The sequence below is a fragment of the Lepus europaeus genome, unplaced genomic scaffold (genome assembly GCF_033115175.1).
Source record: "Lepus europaeus isolate LE1 unplaced genomic scaffold, mLepTim1.pri SCAFFOLD_138, whole genome shotgun sequence".
NCBI classification, from domain to species: Eukaryota; Metazoa; Chordata; class Mammalia; order Lagomorpha; family Leporidae; genus Lepus; species Lepus europaeus.
Window position 1 is genome coordinate 180,169 of NW_026909042.1, and position 19,429 is coordinate 199,597.

The following is a 19,429-nucleotide window of genomic DNA, read 5'->3' on the forward strand; positions in this document are numbered from 1 at the left end:
GCCATCCACCATGTCCACTGCACCTTATACCTAATGTTAACAGATCTGATGAAAATCAATAGATAAATGGTATGTTTTAACCAAGTGTGGCAAATGTGTTTTGTTCAAAGTTTTTCCAAAAGCCCCTCAGGCTCAGTTTGCCTTCACCTTGAAAAGACACTTCTGAGGTATACAAATCAGTCCAGCTTCTTTGGGCCTCCCTCCAATGAAAGGGGCTAAAATCCATCAAAATAAACTCTAGGCACTGTCCTTGTGCTCTCAGTGACTTTTTAACTCTAGGGGCTCACAAACTTTCTAAATTCTCTAGATCACCTGTGATGTCTATTAGTTGTCAAAGACTATGATGCAAGTAATTTCCCCTCTTGGAACCTTGTTATTAACTGTGCTGTATGAGAAATGAAGTCTCCTACACACCTTGTGCTTATGATTCTCCAAACTATGTTGTCTGCTAGGACTTTGGCCATGAATATAGGACAGTAATACCTGAGCATGGTTACTGAGGTGTCCTTAATTAAGGATAGACTGGGGCCAGCACTGTGGTGCAGTGGTGTAATCCTTTACCTACAGTGCCGGCACCCCATATGTGCACCAGTTCTAGTCCCCATTTCTCCTCTTCCCACCCAGCTCTCTGCAATAGCCTTGGAAAGCAGTAGAAGATGGTCCAAGTGCTTTGGTCCCTGCAAAAATGTGGGAGACCTGGAAGCTCCTAGCCTGGATTGGCCCAGCTGTAGCCGTTGCAGTCATTAGGGGAGTTAATGAGCATATGGAAGACCTTTCTCTCTGTCTCTTCCTCTCACTATCTGTAACTACACCTGTCAAATAAATAAATAAAATCTGTGTGTATATGTATATATGTGTGTATACACACACACACACACATATATATATATATATATATATATATATATATATATATATATATATAATGAACCAAAACGTGGCATTCTCCATTTGGCACAAGGGACAGGATCCAATATCTACTGTCTATGTCAATATGTCAGTATAATGCAGGAGATTACCTCTCTACCAAACAAGAAAAGCTATTTAAGTTCAGCTGGACACCATTCTGCTGACTGTTGACCTTATTTACTGTTAGTCTGGATGGTTTCATTGGTTGCAATCCAGAGACCCAATTTTCCCATAGATATTAACATTAGCAAACATGAAGATTTGGTAAGAAAAACTTAACCTGAGAGTTATGATTAATAACTATTTTAACAAAATTTCTCAGAACTCATCTAGTCCAAACCTTGGACAATTGGAAGCTGTTGTACTTGGCCCACCCATAATCGAAATGGATTCTAAATTCTTTAACTGCAAGGAGAGTATCATAGACATTAATGTTCCAAACTGATCCAGTTCCCTGCTAATGTGTCTGGAAAAGCAGCACAGGATGACTCAAATATTGGGGCTCCTGCACCCATGTGAGAGACTGAAAGAAGGCCCTGGCTCCTGACATCAGTCTGGCCTAGCCACAGTCATTGCAGCCATTTGAGGAGTAAACAAACCAGGAGGAAGATCAATCTCTCCCACTCTCTCTTTCTAGTGCTTCCTTTCAAATATATAAATAAATCTTTTAAAAAGTAGATCACTTCAATAAATTTGCCATTGCTCAGTCATGATGACTTTTCTACCTAAAGTTCTTTTTCAAAAGATTTTTTATTCAAAAGGCAGAAAGAGGAGCTGGTGTTGTGGTACAGTGGACAAAGCTGCTATCTGTTACACTGGCATCCTGTATGTGTACCAGTTCAAGTACCAGCTATTCCACTTCTGATCCAGCTCCCTGCCAATGGACTGAAAAAACAGTGGAAGATAGGCGAAGTGCCTGGGCTGTTGCCACACACATTAGAGGAGAAGATCCTGGCTTCAACCTGGCCACATTTTGGCTATTGAAGTCATCTCAAAAATGAATCAGGTGATAGAAGATTTCTGTCTCTCCCTCTCTCTATAGCTCTTTCAAATAAATAATTAAATATTTTAATATGATAAAAAAAGGCAGAGAGACACAGAGACAAAGAAAGAGGGAATGAGAAACATAGAGATCTCCCATCTGCTGGTTCACTTTCTACATGGCTACAACAACTGTGCAAGACCAGGTTCTCAAGTCCCTATTTAGGTTATAGTTCTCCAAATTAGATGACAGGAATCAAAGAATTTGAGCCATCATCCATTGCTTCCTGGGGATATTAACATGAAACTGATTTGAAAGTGGAGTACCCAAAACTCAGATTAGCACTGCTATATAGGATGTGGGCATCTGTTGTGATGGCTAACAAATTGGAAAACCTAGAGGAATAAAATCAACAGATTCCTGGACATACACAATATACCAAAATTGAGCCAAGAAAACACATAGAAAAGCTAAACAAATCAAAAACCAAGACAGAGATTGGATGAGTAATAACAACCCTCCCAACAAAGAAAAGTCCAGGATCAGACAGCCTCACTATTGAATCTTCCAGACTTTTAAAGAAGAACTAATTCCATTTCTTCTCAAACTGTTCAAAACAACCGAAAGAGAGACAATCCTCTCAAACTCCTTCTATTAAGCCTGCATCACCTTAATTCTTAAACTAGAAAAAGATACAGTGGAAAATGAAAACTATAGAAAAATATCCCTGATGGGGGCCGCTGCCATGGCACACTGGGTTGATCCTCCACCTGCAGAGCTGGCATCCCATGTGGGTGCCGGTTCTGGTCCAAGTTGCTCCTCTTCCAGTCCAGCTCTCTGCTCTGGCCTGGGAGGGCAGCGGAGGATGGCCCAAGTGCCTGGGTCCCTGCACCTGCATGAGACCAGGAAGAGACATCTGGCTCCTGGCTTCAGATCAGCACATATCCAGCCATTGCGGCCATTTGGTGAGTGAGGCAGTGAAGAGAGGACCTTTCTCCCTGTCTCTCTCTCACTTTCTGTAACTCTACCTGGAAGTAGAGTTAAAAATTTTTAAAAAGAAAGAAACATATCTGTGATGAACATAGATGCAAAAATCCTCATAAAAATATGTAATTGAATCCAAATGACCACAATGCCTGGAGCTAGGCTGATCTGAAGCAAGGAGCCAGGAGTTTCTCCAGGGTTTCCCACATGAGTGCAGGGGCCAAAGTACTTTAACTATTTTCCACTGACTTCCCAGCCCATTCGCAGAGAGCTGGATCATTAGAGCAGCAGCCAGGGTACAAACTGATACCCATATGATATGCCAGTGTGGATGGCAGAGGCTCAATCTAGTACACCACAGCACTAGCCCCCCAAAAGCAATTACAGATTCAATGAGATCCCAATCAAAATACCAACAACACTCTTCTCAGATCTAGAGAAAATAATGCTAAAATTGGTATGAAAATGCAAGAGACCCCAAGTAGTTAAAGGAATCTTAAACAACAAAAATAAAGTTGGAAGCCTCACAATACCAAAATTCAAGACCTATTACAAGACAGTTATAATCAAAACAGCCTGGTACTGGCACCAAAAAGTCATGTGGATGAATGAGGTAGAGTAGAATCCCCAAAAATTAATCCACAAATCTACAACCAACTAATTTATGACAAATGATCTAAAAGAAATCCCTGGACAAAGAACAGTCTTCAAAAATGATGCTGGGAAAATTTGACCTTCTTATGCAGAAAAATGAAACAAGATCTCTACCTTACAACTTATACAAAAATAGAGTGTAAATGGATTGGTGATCTAAATCTATGATGTGATACCATCAAATTCCTAGAGGGAAACATCAGGGAAACTCTGCAAGATACTGGCATCGGCAAAGCCTTCTTGGAAATGGCTCCAAGAAGCACAATCAATAAAGGTATAAATACTCAAATGGGATTACATCAAGCTAAGAACCTTCTGAACTGCAAAGTAAATATTCAACAAGATGAAGCACCTGACAGAATGGAAGAAAATATTTGCAAACTAGGCAACTGAAAAAGTAAAATATCCAAAATCTAGAAAGAGCTCAAAAAACTCAGCAACAAAACAAACAATCCAGTCAAGAAATGGGCAAAGGATATAAATCAACATTTTTCCAAGGATGGATTTCAATTAGTGAGCAGACACATGAAAACATGCTCAGGAACAATAGCCGTCAGAGAACTGCAAATAAAAGCCACAATGACCTTTTGCCTCACCCAGTTAGAATGGCTCTCATACAGAAACCAAAAGTCAGGAGACAGGGGTTTTGTGTAGCAGGTTAAGCTGCTGCCTGCAGTGCTAGAACCCCAAAAGAATGTGATTTTGAGTTTAGGCTGTGCCACTCCTGATCCAGCTCCCTGCTAATGTGCTTGAGAAGGCAGCAGAAGATGGCCCAAGTACCTAGCCCCCTACACCCACTTGGGTGACCAGGGAGATGCTTCTAACTGGCTTCAGATTGGACCAGCACCACCTTTTGGTTCATATGGAGAATAAACTAGCAGATAAAATATTTATGCCTCTCTGCCTCTGCCTCTCCCTCTCTGTAACTGCACCTTTCAAATAAAGAATTCTTTTGAAAAAGTCAACAAACAATAAAAGCTGGTAGTGGGAATGAAGCTAGTAGAGCCATTATGGAAGGCAGTGAAAGTTCCTCAGAAATCTGAAAACAGATACACCATATGATCCTGCTATCCCACTCCTGGGAATTTATCCAAATGAAATGAAATGGAATATGCATATGCGTGAGTTATCTGTACCCTCATGTTTCTAACAGCTCAATTCACAATAGTTAACATGGAATCAACCCAGATGTCCATCAACTGGTGACTGGAAAAAGAATATGAGCTATATATACAGTCTAAAATACTATTCAGCCATAACTGAGAATGAAATCCTATCTTTTGTAAATAAATGGATGCAACTGGAAACAATTATGCTTCGTGAAAGAAGCCAGTCCTCAAAAGACAAATACCATATGTTGTCTGATTGGTGGTAATTAATATATAGACAACAAAATGTAGCATGAGTTAAATTGACATTTTGAGATTTGATTATTGTTCATAGCCCTTTTCTGTACTCTTTGAGTATAGAACATATACTCATTGATATTTCTGCTACTACTTGAATTCTTTATTTTGTAGAGGGTTAAAGCTTGTGATTCTTAAATAAAATCAAAGAATGCTGTTGCAAAAATTGAAAGAAAATAAAACAAGAAAGAGGGAGTTGGAAGTATGAGACAAAGGGAAGATAGGGTAGGATGTTTCAGTTTGCTCTTAAATCTGTATATATAAATTACATGAAATTTGTTCACTTAATATGAATTTTAAAATATGAAGTTAACACTAGAAGAAAAAGACCTGAGATCAGTGTTTTCTGGATCACCACTAATAAAATTGTCTTCATTTATGTCTGATCATATTTGATTTTTATTTATTTTATAAGAAAATTAACATCACCATTCCTAACAAGACCATCCTGAATCATCCATATCTATCAGTTCCCACTATGCTAATAATTTCTCATGAACTTACATCCATATCATCTTAAAAAGATGCAATGTGGGGCTGGTGCTGTGGCATAGCAGGTAAAGCTGCTGCCTACAGTTCTGGCAACCCATATGGGTACTAGTTCAAGTCCCGGCTGCTCCACTTCTGAACCAGCTCTCTGCTATGGCCTGGGAAAGCAGTAGAAGATGGCCCAAGTCCTTGGGGCCCTGCACACATGTGGGAGACCTGGAAGAAGCTCCTGGCTCCTGGTTTCAGATCAACACAGACCAGCCATTGTGGCCAACTGGGAGTAAATCAGCAGATGGAAGACCTCTCTATCTCTGTCTCTGTCTCTCTGTCTCTCTCTCTCTCTACCTCTCCTCTATTTGTGCAACTCTGACTTTCAAATAAATAAATAAATCTTTAAAAAACAACCTGATTCATGTTATTATTTATGTCTTTTAGAGGCTTTGCATATGTTGATTACATGAGCCATGAAAATGCATTAAAATGCAAATCCTAGAATAGGCAACTCCATGTTCACTAAACTGGTAAAATCCAGTGCATGTGCTGAAAAACATACACTAGCAATAAATTTGAAAAAGCTATTAAGTATTATAAGTGGCTGTCAAAGAGCTAAAAACCTGACAATAACTCATTATGTCATTAATTTAGAACATAATGCTGAGAAAAGCAGAAATATTTGTTAAAATTTCTGCTAAAATGCACTAGATTTATAATATTTGAATGCATCTTTCTTGTGTGTAATGTAGTCCTGTGCTACTTTAGAGTATCAGGAATTTAAAATGTTGGACTGGCGCTGTGGTGGAGATTAACACCATAGCCTGAAGTGCCAGCATCCCATATGGGGCCTTGTTCAATACCCAGCTGCTCCACTTCTGATCCTGCTCTCTGCTATGGCCTGGGAAAGTAGTAGAAGATGGCCCAAGTCCTTGTGCCCCTGCACCCATCTGGAAGATCCAGAACTAGCTCCCGGATCCTGGCTTCAGAACAGCACAGCTCCAGCAGTTGCAACCAATTAGGAAGTAAACATAAGATGGAAGACCTCTCTCTCTCTCTCTGGCTCTCCTCTCTCTTTGTAACTCTGACTTTCAAATAAATAAATCTTTAAAAATCAAGAAATTTAAAATGTGAAAGTTCTTTAAAAAATATATTTACTTATTGTGAGGCAGAGTTACAAATATAGAGAGGAAGTGAAAGACAGGTCTTCTATCCACTGGTTCACCCCTAAATGGCCAAAATGGCTGGAGCTGGGCCAATCTGAAGCCAGGTGCCAGAAGCCAGGAGTCAGCAGCTTCCTCCAGGTCTCCCACATGAGTGCAGGGGCCCAAGCATTCATGTCATATTCCACTGCTTTCCTAGGCCAGCAAAGAGCTGGATTGGAAGTGCAGAAGCAGGGACTCAAACTAGTGCCAATATGGGATGCTGGTACTGCAGGTGGAGGCTTAACCTACGATGCCACAGAGTGGGCCCAATGAATGGTTTCAGGAAGACACCTTTCATGTAGAATAGGCTGCGATATTGTAAGGTAAGGTTTAGCTTTTATTTCTCATACATCAGTATTCATCTTTTAGCAACTATAAGTATTGAATATCATACATATATACATAAATATAGGTAACTGCAGATTTTGTTGTCATTCTTTCTAATTCTCTTTTTAATGTCTGCTTATAGGCCATCTTATGGATTATTATATTGATGTTACCTGTACACAACCAACAGGCATTTCCACTGTAGGATGCATTTATATGTACAGGTATTTTTGTTTGTATGTACATGAATGCACATTGGATGGAGATAGCACTGACAGTAATACTGTAAGAAATCCTAACACTGGTTTCAAACTTTCTGTCCTCCCTAGAAATGGCTGTCATTGAAGCAGACCACAGGGCCCCTTTTGATGTTATGGACTGAAATGTGCCTCCCTAAAGCTCAAACACTGAAGTGCTAACCACCAACATGACTCTACCTGAAGAAAGTGCTTTTAAGCAGGTCAAATGATATAAGTGTCTGTCTCATCGGGAAAAAGGCTTCTGGAAAAATCAAGCCTATTAGGACCTTGATCTTATATTTTCAGCCTCCACAATTCTGAGAAGTAAAATCCCATGATTTAAAATATATTCTCTGTGGTATTTTCTTAGCAAATTAATACATCCTCATTTCTGCCAACATTTCATGCAGTCATCTAGAAGGTCCTTGTGATTGGCAGAGAAATACAGAAATTAAAACTATGACTATAGATGACCAACTATCTACAAACACAAAAAGATATCCCAGAAGCAACTTACTACCATCCTCCAGTACCCAGAGAAAAACAAGAATGAATCAAGTTACAGGGCAATAGAAAAAAGTGAATAATGAAAGATCACTGCAGAGAGAAATAAGTAAGGGGCTGTTGCTGTGGTGCAATGGGTTAGAGCCTTGACCTTGCATCCCATATGTTGCTGCTATGAGACCAGCTACTCTACTTCCAATCCAGCTCCCTACTAATGCACCTGGGAAATTGGTGGAAGATGGCCCATGTTCTTGGGTGCTAGCACCCACATGAAAGACTTGGAAGAAGTGTCTGGCCTTTCAAAAAAAATCTAAAAATATAGGAGCAGTGTTAGCACTGTTGGAAAAACAGACACATAGTTCAATGGAAAAGAATAGACAGCTGAAATAAACCGACTTTTCTACAGGCAACTCATATTTAACAAAGAAACTAAAACAAACAGGAGAAAGAAGATTCCTTTTAGCAAATGGTCTAGAGGAAAGTGATTATCCATATGTAGAAGCCTGAAAACATACCCCAATACCTCATACATTATGTAAAAGCAACTCAAGGTGAATTAAAAATCTAAATATAAAACTAAAAACTAAGTAAAGATAGAGGAAACTATGAAACATTAGCATAGACAACAGTTTTGGGTAAGCTTCCAAAAGCACAAGTAACAAAAATAAAACATACAAATTTGAGTATATCAAATTAAGATACATCTTCACAACAAAGTAATCATCAGAGTGAAGATCAATGAACAGAATGGTAGAAAACATTGAAAACTCTGAATGTGACAAAAGATTGATAGCCAGAACATACATACATAGAACTGGAAAAACTCCAAACAAGAAGCAAAATGTACAGTTAAGAAATGGGCAATGATTAGAATAGATGTTTCCCAGAAGAAGAAATCTAAATGGTCACGACATATATGAACATGCCCAATGTCACTAGCCATTAGAGAAATATAAATCAGAACCAATAGTAGACTTCATCTGTGGGAGAAGACAATGAATGCTTGGGTTTTCATTTGTTCAACAAATGGGTTTAAAGGACTCTGATCACCTCTAGAGGGCAGAGTCTACATGGAAGTAAGGAAACCTTAATGTTTTCTAATGGGCCTGTTAAATTTGACCAGTGCCTATTATATTTGCCACAAACCTTCCAGTCTCACTACTTTCCTTCTTCTTCCTCTCTCTGTGGCTTGCAAAAATAGTATACCTTCTATAAACAGAGGATACTTTTTGTTTTTATTCCTTCTGTCCCTTATGATATTTCTCTAAGAAATCACAACCCTCAAAGTGTTCATTCATTTCTGCGTCTGCAGTTTTCATGGGCTACTACATGGCAAAGTACTAGGTTAAAGGAAAGGTATAGGCCAGGAACTGAGCAAAGTTCACAATGATGAAGCCATTGGGGGAATGAACCCAATGGAAGACCTCTCTTTCTCTCTCTCTCTCTCTCTCTCTCTCTCTGCCTCTCCTTCTCTGTCTGTGTAACTTTGATTTTCAAATAAATAAATAAATTTTTAAAAACTAACTAACTAAATAAATATAGTAGTAACCTGGTGGCAACACCTTTCTATCAGAACATGTGAAGCACTCAAACACAGTTTGTCACAAAAAGTCAGCCATAGTTTTCAAGGGCACATCTTCTACTCCACTTCCCCTCTTCTTTCTTACCACTCTCACAGTTATAACTTCTATAGATGCGTCCACACACCAGTCTCTATGAAATTGTAGAACTAATTGCCTCCTATGTAAAAAATGCCATGGGTTTAAACACAGAACCCAAAATAAGACAAGTTACTGGCCTTAATTACACAGTGTGGAATATAAGATTCTCAGTGGATCACTGGGTAACTGTAAAGTACTAGGTAGAGAAAAATTGTTACTTACCTGTATTTATGATGCCGTAATTCTCCACTTTATGCAAACTCAGATTAAAAGAGCTCCAGTTAGTTGCATAGTGGGTAAAGCTACTGCCTGCAGTGTCAGCATCCCATATGGGTGCCAGTTGGGATCCTGGCTGCTCCACTTCCCATCCAGCTTTCTGCTGTGGCCTGGGAAAACAGTAGAAGATGGCCCAAATCCCTCATCTCCTGCACCCACAAGGAGACCTGGACAAAGCTCCTGGCTCCTGGTTTTGTATCAAAACAGCTCCACCCATCTATCTCTGCTTCTGCCACTCTTTAACTCTGCCTTTCAAATAAACAAATAATTATTTTAAAAAACAGCTTCAACACAGAAGAAGCTCCTGGCTACTGGCTTCAGATCAGCACAGCTCCGGCTGCTGCTGCCAATTGGGGAGTGAACCATCAGATGGAAGACATCGCTCTCTCTCTCTCTCTCTCTCTGCCTGCCAATCTCTGTGTAACTCTGACTTCCAAATGAATAAATAAATCTTTTTTTTTTTTGACAGGCAGAGTGGATAGTGAGAGAGAGACAGAAAGAAAGGTCTTCCTTTGCCATTCACCCTCCAATGGCCGCCGCAGCTGGCCCACTGTGGCTGGCGCACCACGCCGATCCAAAGCCAGGAGCCAAGTGCTTCTCCTGGTTACCCATGCGGGTGCAGGGCCCAAGCACTGGGGCCATCCTCCAATGCACACCCGAGCAATAGCAGAGAGCTGGACTGGAAAGGGGCAACCGGGACAGAATCCAGCGCCCCGACCAGGACTAGAACCTGGTGTGCCTGCGCTGCAGGCAGAGGATTAGCCTATTGAGCCGCGGCACTGGTCAATAAATAAATCTTTAAAAAAAAAAGCTCCAGTTATTGACAACACAGTAGACTTGCATTAATTTTAGTTCACTTTTCACTTTGCAAAGGGATCAGTGGCAGGTAAAAACAGTTGACAGCTTTGCTAACAGGAGAAGAAATAGCTGAAGACAGAAAATGAAAAGCAGCCAAATAAATCATCAGCTACAATTCCATGGCCTTATAGAAGAAATACAGCCACAACCTGAGACAAAGAAAGAGAAGTGGACCCCATCCAACACAAACCTTAAAAAGTGGATGCTCATAATTAATGAGTGAAACAGCTGCCCACTGAAATCTTGTCTAGGGAGGGAAGATGCCCTAAGTTCTGCTTCTGTAAACTCCAGTCATAAATCTGTCCTCATAAATCTGCCCCTGGTCTCTCTTTTACAAACAACTGGAGACACCAATCATTGGAAATGTGGTCCTAAGTCATGTAGGCTGCCATTTAAAGCCACCAGAACTGTAACAGCTGAGGTATGATGCTGATGATCCTATACATATTCTAAGAAACTTGAATTTGATGCTCAATTCTCAGGAAATCATTCCAGCTGAGCCTGTGGCCATTAATATAAACTCCGTGGATCCTCCCCTGTCTCTCTGCCTGTTTAAAAGAAGGGAATTTTCCCACCCCAGGTTTCTGTAACAGCTCCAAATTCCAGATTGGAAAAATCTGATAATTAAATACAGGAGAGGGATCAATGCACAAAGCTGCTACACAAGCTTCACACTGCTCCCTCTGGGAAAAAGCTGAACACTCAGGGCCACACCCTGCAGGTGTGTCCGCGGGCACCCCACCAGGAAGATGAGGTGCAGGATGAGAGCAGATCCTAGTCAGATCCTCCTTCCCACCCCTCTGCTGCCCCAGGCTCTCTGCTGAAGGCCATCCAGCCCCACCCTGCAGGAACCAGCCTAGGAAACATCAAGAGGCCCTGCCACACTGCATTCTGAGACCACCCACAGTGGGAACCAGGCTTATTTAACTGGAGAGGGGGAGTCTCCCCGCCTTCCTTCCCTGTGCTCTCAGCTGCCCTGCGTGTGCAGTTTTCCAGAACGCTGCCTTCTCTCTCCTGTAACCACTAAATAAAGCACATTAGGGACAGTTTGGGTGAGGTTCTGCAGGAGAGAGTCCGGGCTCTGGGAGCCTGGGAAGCGGAGGTGGGAGACAGAACTGCCCAGGTCCCAGCCCTGACCTCGGGGAAAGCTGCCATGATCACTGAGAAGTGAGCCTCACTGGGAGCCGCCAGCCCCCCTGGCACCCACCCTTCTCCCACACGCATCTCTGCCCCTTCCTGTACACTAAATCTGCTACAGAAAGTCCCAGGAGCAGGTACCCTTTCTTCCGGACCCACGGGGAGCGAAGCCGGGAGAGTGGGGCAGAAAGAGTCCCTGGCATGTGGGACCCACAGGCGGACTATGAAGAGGGAAGAAGCAGCAGGAAGCAGGCTCAGAGTGAGCGCTCGGAAACTGCCTGGGATCACACGTGCAGAGCAGGAGATGCAGTAAATTCGGGAGAAGGAGCAGTACAACCCCCAGGGCTGACCTCCACCAGGGAATGAACTCCCTCTGGAGCAACCCATGGGCGGGCACTAGCACGCGCACGCGCACGCGCACAGGCATTCGGAACGCAGATTATGTCGGAGCTCCTGGGGACTCTGGGAAATGGAGTCCAGGCCGCAGCATCCCTAGAGACACCAGCTGGCCCTCCCCAAGGGCTGTAGGCTGGGGTGAGTGCCCACTACCAGAGGGCATTTGCTTTTGTTTATGTCCCTTCTTCCTGTTCTTCCCACCCCAAAATCTCAAGGATCATTTGCTGTTCTTCCTTTCCTGAATCAAAATCTTAAAGAGTGACACCCACTGCTGCTACTGACCCTAAATCCTGGCTCCCTCATAACCTCTGTCTCTTCCAGAAAAATCTTATTTACTGCTTTGGCCCTAGAAATCATAAATGACTACAATACAATGTAACTTTTAACAGAGGTGTAGAAAGCGTGGTTTAACATCCAGGTTTTTTTTGTTTTGTTTTTGTTGTTGTTGTTGTTTTTTGACAGGCAGAGTGGATAGTGAGAGAGAGAGAGACAGAGAGAAAGGTCTTCCTTTTTGCTGTTGGTTCACCCTCCAATGGCCACTGCAGCTGGTGCATCTCGCTGATCTGAAGCCAGGAGCCAGGTGCTTCTCCTGGTCTCCCATGTGGGTGCAGGGCCCAAGGACTTGGGCCATCCTCCACTGCCTTCCCAGGCCATAGCAGAGAGCTGGCCTGGAAGAGGGGCAACCGGGATAGAATCCGGCACTCTAACCAGGACTAGAACCCGGTGTGCTGGTGCTGCAAGGCAGAGGATTAGCCTGTTAAGCCACGGCGCCGGCCAACATCCTCTCTCACCCGCCCGCCCGCCCGCTGCCTTGCCTGCTCGCGCTTTCGCTCGCGCTCTCCTCGCGGATTGTGGGGGCTCTGACCACAGCCTGCGGCTGGGGAGGGTGACAGAGGCGGCGGCTCAGGGGAAACGAGGCTGCAGTGGTGGTGGTGGGAAGATGTCGGGCGAGGACGAGCAGCAGGAGCAAACTATCGCCGAGGACCTGGTCGTGACCAAGTATAAGATGGGGGGCGACATCGCCAACCGGGTACTTCGGTCTTTGGTGGAAGCATCCAGCTCAGGTGTGTCCGTGCTGAGCCTGTGTGAGAAGGGTGATGCCATGATCATGGAAGAGACAGGGAAGATCTTCAAGAAAGAAAAGGAGATGAAAAAAGGTATTGCCTTTCCTACCAGCATTTCAGTAAATAACTGTGTGTGTCACTTCTCGCCTTTGAAGAGTGATCAGGACTATATTCTCAAGGAAGGTCACTTGGTAAAAATTGACCTTGGGGTCCATGTGGATGGCTTTATCGCAAATGTGGCTCACACTTTCGTGGTCGGTGTAGCTCAGGGGACCCAAGTGACAGGGCGGAAAGCAGATGTCATTAAGGCCGCTCACCTTTGTGCTGAGGCTGCCCTGCGCCTGGTCAAACCTGGAAATCAGAACACACAGGTGACAGAAGCTTGGAACAAGGTTGCCCACTCATTTAACTGCACACCAATTGAAGGTATGCTGTCCCACCAACTGAAGCATCCTGTTTTTTTTTTTTTTCTTTAGGATTGCTATTTTATTGTTGCCCTTTCTGTTACATGGATGTACACATCAGGTGTTAAAAGGTACAATACATTCTACAACTGAGCACCACTTTCTGTAACTGAACAGGCAAAGAAATTACACTGAACATCAGCATCTGGCAGTATTTTTTGGGAAAAAAAAGTGACTAAAATGGGTTTAAATTGATTAACACTATTAAATCACATCTAATATTTGATACTACATGATTCAATACAGCTATACGATACAATTATACAAAATGTGTTAACATCAAAGAATACAACCAAAATTAAGATAGCAAACAAAACCTATATAATTTTTTTTTACAGGAAAATACTTTTGAAGTATGCATGTAACTGCCCATTCTTTTAAAGAAAATCTACTGCAAGCAAAGTTATCAACCTCCAGAAAAATCACACATAGCATTACTAAGCATATCCCCAAAAAGTGTACAATATGCACACTTGGAAAATACAAAATTAAAAAAATTGTAAGCATCAGGTGAGCTTCATATTTATAAGAATATGAAAAGAAGTCCCGTTTTTAGCACTGTTGTATAAAGAATTGTCTTTTGATGCGAAGTTCATGAGTTGTCCTCCTGTTGGGACCACACTTTACAAAAACACCGTGTTTTTGAAACGAGATTACAGAGCAAGATAGAGCATCTTAGCAATGTCATCTTTTTAAAGTTTTTCTGAATTTTTTACTACTTTATCAAAACATGTCCTTTAGGTGTGTAGGATTCATTTTTAAAATTCTTCCTAGAAACAATATACAAAGGAGAGGCTTGTTTATTCCCAACCATACTCCTGGAAGAAGCTTCCTGAGGCCCAGGGGGCTCCTCTCTTCTCACTGGTTGTTTTTGGCCTTGGCATGTGTTAGGATGTGAGATTTCAGGTTAGTTGACTGAGCAAACTTCTTATTACAACCGTCGAAAGGGCACACATAGGGCCTGTCTCCGGTGTGGATGCGCACGTGTGTACGCAAATTGAAGTCCAGTGAAAAGCGTTTCCCGCAGCCTTCGAATGTGCACTGAAAGGGCTTCTCTCCAGTATGAACCAGTTGGTGTCATTTTAGTTTGGAGCTCTCCACGAAAGTTTTGCCACACTCTGCACAGACGTGGACTTGGGGGCCGTGGGTGTGCAGATGCTTTCTCATGGCAGAGTTATCCCTGAACATCTTTGTGCAGCCTTTATGAGGGCAAGCTATTGTTCTTGGAGCATCATCTTCTTTAATTTTTCTTGGCTTCATTCTAGCGAATTCGGCCAGTTGTTTAGGATCTGAGAGGTCAATGCCGGGGATCCCTCCCGGAGGAAGCTTCTTCCCTGTCATGTACTCTGAGTAGTCAGGAGGTGAGTTCTCTCCAATGATCTGTTCTTCAACCACCGTCTCGTGGTCAATATATTTTTTTTCATCTGAGGACCACATGGTGACCGAGAACTGGCCCTCCAGGGTCTTGACACATTTTTTGTGTGTGTGTGTGTGTGTGTTTGATCAGCTTTAGTTATTATTTTCCATGTACAGAATGTTTATATACAAAATGAAAACCTGCCCTGTACAGCTTTTCTCTCCAGCACTGCACTCATTCTAAACACTCAAATGTTTGTAAGGAATGCCAACTTGATTGAGCCCAATAAAATTACAAATGTAGGTATTAAGGATGTTATAAACTGGAAAAAAAGCAACTTTATTTCTCCAAATAAAAGTCTGAATAGTTACTACATAGTACTTCCTTTCCATCAGTGTAAATAATTTAGTGTTGACTGTCCTGATTTTATGCAACTGGTCATTTTTAGTTAGTATGACATAACCAACAATCAAATACAAATTAGTTGCTTAAATTCAGGATACATACCTGGGGATCAACTGGAATAAGGGAAAGAAAATCCAAACCTAAAACAAAAATGCTTTGTTAATAGTTGTCTCATATTTTGGAGACTAGTATTATTTCCCCAAATCATTTGTATTTATTATAAGTCACAAAACCTTTGTGGTAATTGCTTACCACTCCGCCATAGGGAAGGTTCTGGATCATAATCAGTAATAGTTAATGTGCATAAAACCCAAAGCTGAACATATTCCTGATAAGACAACTGAAAAAAAAAAAACCCTCCTCTCAGCAACTCAAGAGGCAGCAGTCCAAAGATTCCCAGAGACTGGTCAAAGCAAATGTCTCCCCTTTGTCACTTAATAGAATGACAGGCAATAAAAATGATGAGATAATGAACTGAATTCAGTCCATTTTTCTTTTTTTTTAAAAAAAGCATACTTAGACTGTTAAGATACTTCGCATTTATTTTTCAGAAATACACCACATTGAAATTGATCTAAAATATCATTTCTTAAATAGATGACTATGTTGCTGATAGTCTCTGGCTCCCTGCTCCCACCTTGACACAATTTTTATTTGTGTTTTATTGATGTTTACAGTTCTTTTAAGATTTATTTATTTATTTGGAAGTCAGAGTTACAGAGAAGGAGAGGCAGAGAGAGAGAGATCTTCCATCTGCTGGTTCACTCCCCAATTGGCAGCAGCACCACAGCACGAAACCCTTATAGTTCTTTTCAAATCATTTTACACTTTTTATTCATCTAGTACAGAGACAGACAGAAGAATGGACACAGAGATAACATAGCTGAGTATTCAAGGAGACAGGTTAAGCGGTTAAATGCCTTATATCATATCATTTATACCTTAGATTAATTCTGGGGACAGTATTATCTGGAGTTTACAAAGGAGAAACTGAATGGAAAGAGCTTAGAAAAACATAGACTTTTTAATAATATTAAAAAACACCAAGTTAAAGGCCAATCAAGGTGCCAGCGCTGTGGCAAAGCAGGTAAAGCTGCCACCAGCATTGACATTCCATATGGGTGGAGGTTGATTCCTGGTTACTCTGCTTTCAATCCAACTCTCTGCTATGGCCAGGGAAAGTGGTGGAAGATGGCCCAAATCCTTGGGCAGCTGCACCTGTTTGGGAGACCCAGAAGAAGCTCCTGGCTCCTGGCATCAGATCAGTACGGCTCCAGCCATTGTGACCAACTGGTGAGGGAACCAAAAGATGGAAGATGTCTCTCTCTCTCTCTCTCTCTCTCTCTCTCTCTCTCTCTCTCCCCTTCTACTCTGTGTAACTCTGACTTTCAAATAAATAAATAAATCTTTTTTAAAGAGCCAATCAACATATAATACTAGCTTAAAAAATCTTTCTTTTGTCTTGGGTATCAGTTTTTAAAATCTGATTTCTCATAGGGAAAACATGTGAAAGATACAAAGAGTACCTACAAAAATAATTTACACTGTAAAGAACCACATAAGATTATAACTTGTCTAGAAAATAAAGGAGATTCAAAGTTGCTATTATTTCATGGTAATTTTTTCTTATTTTTAATATCAAAACAGTATATAAATATTATGCAGTTCTAGGTATTTGTGTGTTGATATGTTTTATTTTTAAGCAGAAATTCAAAGAGATAACTGGGTAACATGGAGTTCTATGTTTCTGATTACTTCTCTCAATTAGAGATCATGGGATTAGAGTTGGTACTGGATGGATTAAGAATGCTTAAATATTTATCCACTGACTTCACACCACCATTTACTGTGTCAGACAATATTCTTTGGGTAGATTGCTCTTTCTTGCCAGACTGTAAACTTCATGGGGTCTAGAAACATATTTGCGTTGACACTAAAACTCAGCATCTTGACAGTCAGTCTTTTAGTTGAATGAATAAATGATATACAAAATGAATATTTCTGCCCCTCAAGAACTGCCTAATAGAGAAGAAAATAAAAATTGATTTAATGACTGTCAGTATTAGGTGAATATATAATTTGTTGTTCTTACATAAACTTGGTCATAAAAAGGGCATATTAATAATTACACAAAGTTGAAGTGTATAAAAATTTAGGGCCAAGCGGGTTAAATGTTCACCCTAGCTGTGTAAGACATTCCAAGTCAATAGGAGAGGAAGGAGGAAGAGGAGAGGGAGTGTAGGTGGAAAAGTGGTTACAGTGGAAAGAATCACCATGCTCATTAATTATTAGCAAAGAGAGAATTTATGATCATTTGTTGCTTAAGAAAGGGTGATAGGCATTATTTAATTATAATGCAGGCATTAATGTTTTCCTGTCTCTGAAATAGGAAGTCTATAACTCAGAATTCCTTGCTGTTTCATCAAAAACAGCTCAAAACAAAAACCTAATTAAGCATAAGAGGAAGTTATGCATTAGAAGTGTATTCTAATCTCTAAGAGGTTCAGGGGTTGGAAAATTCATCCCAAATCTTGCTGCAAAATGTCCCATATATTTTCCATGTCCACTACCCATAAGCATAAGCTCTTTTTTTAAAAGATTTATTTATTTATTTGAAAGTCAGAGTTACACAGAGAGAGGAGAGGCAGAAAGAGAGGAGAGGCAGAGAAAGAGAGAGAGAGAGAGAGAGAGAGAGAGAGAGAGAGAGATCTTCCATCTGCTGGTTCACTCCCCAGTTGGCCACAATGGCTGGAGCTCAGCTGATCCAAAGCCAGGAGCCAGGAGCTTCTTTCAGTTCTCCCACATGGGTTCAGGGATCCAAGGACTTGGGCCATCTTCTACTGCTTTCTCAGGCCATAGCACAGCTGAATCAGAAGTGGAGCAGCCAGGACTCAAACTGGTGCCCATATAGGATGCTGGCACAGCAGGTGGCAGCCTTACCTGCTATGCCACAGCACTGGCCCCCATAAGCCCTGTCTTCTGCAGAGCAGTACCCCAGACACTAGCGAACACATGACATCCCACGGCACACCCACCCCTGGCAATGTTCTGCAGCTCCTGCTCCTCTCCACTTTCACTGGAAGGATCTGCAGCTCCTTTTTTTCATGCGAGTAAGTCTGATTCAGATGATGTCCCTGACACACTTGGCTGGCAAGTGCCATGGCATGTGTCCATGACCTAGCTAAATGCAAAGCTGGAACATTTTTAACTTTTCACTGCCATGGTGAGACAAGGACTCCATCTAATGAAGTAGGGGATTTTTCAGGGAGTCTAGAGAATCAAATATGACAAAATGACAAATATTAACCAAAGAGTGTCATGGTAGAGAGGAAGGGAACCCAAAATGTATTTTTCTATCTTTTCTTTTCTGATATAAGTGCCTAAAACAAAGCCAAGGAGGGCTGAGACAGACCCATTCTGAAAATTCCATAACATCTTCATTTTCATCCAAGTTAATACATTACTTGAAGAAAATAAACTTTTACATAAATGAAAATGTAATACTACAGACAAGTGTACAGGAAAAAATAGGCACTCAGTTACCTTAGAAAAATCTGGGTCCATTAATGTGTTCTTCCAGAAACAATGCTGCAGTACAATAGAACCACAGCCTCTGACATTCCCCCTCCACCCTGATGGATCTTGGGTTTTCCTCCCACCTCCCCTCTCCTGTGAATATATAAGTAGTAGGACAAAAGGAATCCAGAGATACGATGATGGTATTTAACATGGAATAAACATAGTTTTAGTCAGTACAATCCTCAATACTACAATAATAATTCCTAGTACACTGATTACAAAATTAAGTATATGACATCTATTCCTAATTAATCATTCCATCAAGAGCTTAATGTAGACTTTCAGAGGTGAAAGAAATAGAGATATGTGTAGAGATGTGTATCTCTATAATACAGATTTACCTCTGTACTTTATAGACAATATACTATGTTTGTATTTTTTTTTTTGCAGTCTGGCATAGCTTATTACATCCAGCTTGTTACTTTGGAGATTTTATGATTAGACATTGATATACGACAAATTTTGAATCTTTACAGATGATATAGAGCACCCTAGGCCCTCCCAAGGGCAGAAAACAGATCAAGAGCTCATACACTGGCTTC

The 19,429-nt window shown here is 41.3% G+C and overlaps 1 protein-coding gene and 1 pseudogene across 1 annotated transcript; one reads left to right on the forward strand and one right to left on the reverse strand.

Moving 5' to 3' along the window:
- The first annotated feature begins 12,832 nt into the window (after positions 1-12,832).
- On the forward strand, positions 12,833-14,215 carry LOC133754526 (proliferation-associated protein 2G4-like). The gene is made up of 2 exons (XM_062184978.1): positions 12,833-13,537; positions 14,138-14,215. Exons 1-2 carry the CDS (start codon positions 12,959-12,961, stop codon positions 14,213-14,215), a joined length of 657 nt encoding a protein of 218 aa, XP_062040962.1. The 5' UTR covers positions 12,833-12,958.
- LOC133754527 (transcriptional repressor protein YY1-like) lies at positions 14,071-18,469 on the reverse strand (annotated as a pseudogene).
- Positions 18,470-19,429: the final 960 nt, after the last annotated feature.

Excerpts from the sequence above, each read along its gene's own strand:
- LOC133754526 (XM_062184978.1), top strand. The coding sequence starts at position 12,959 with ATGTCGGGCGAGGACGAGCAGCAGGAGCAAACTATCGCCGAGGACCTG. Across the intron at positions 13,538-14,137 it reads CCCACCAACTGAAGCATCCT|TTCATGAGTTGTCCTCCTGT; the intron begins GTTTTTTTTTTT and ends TTTGATGCGAAG.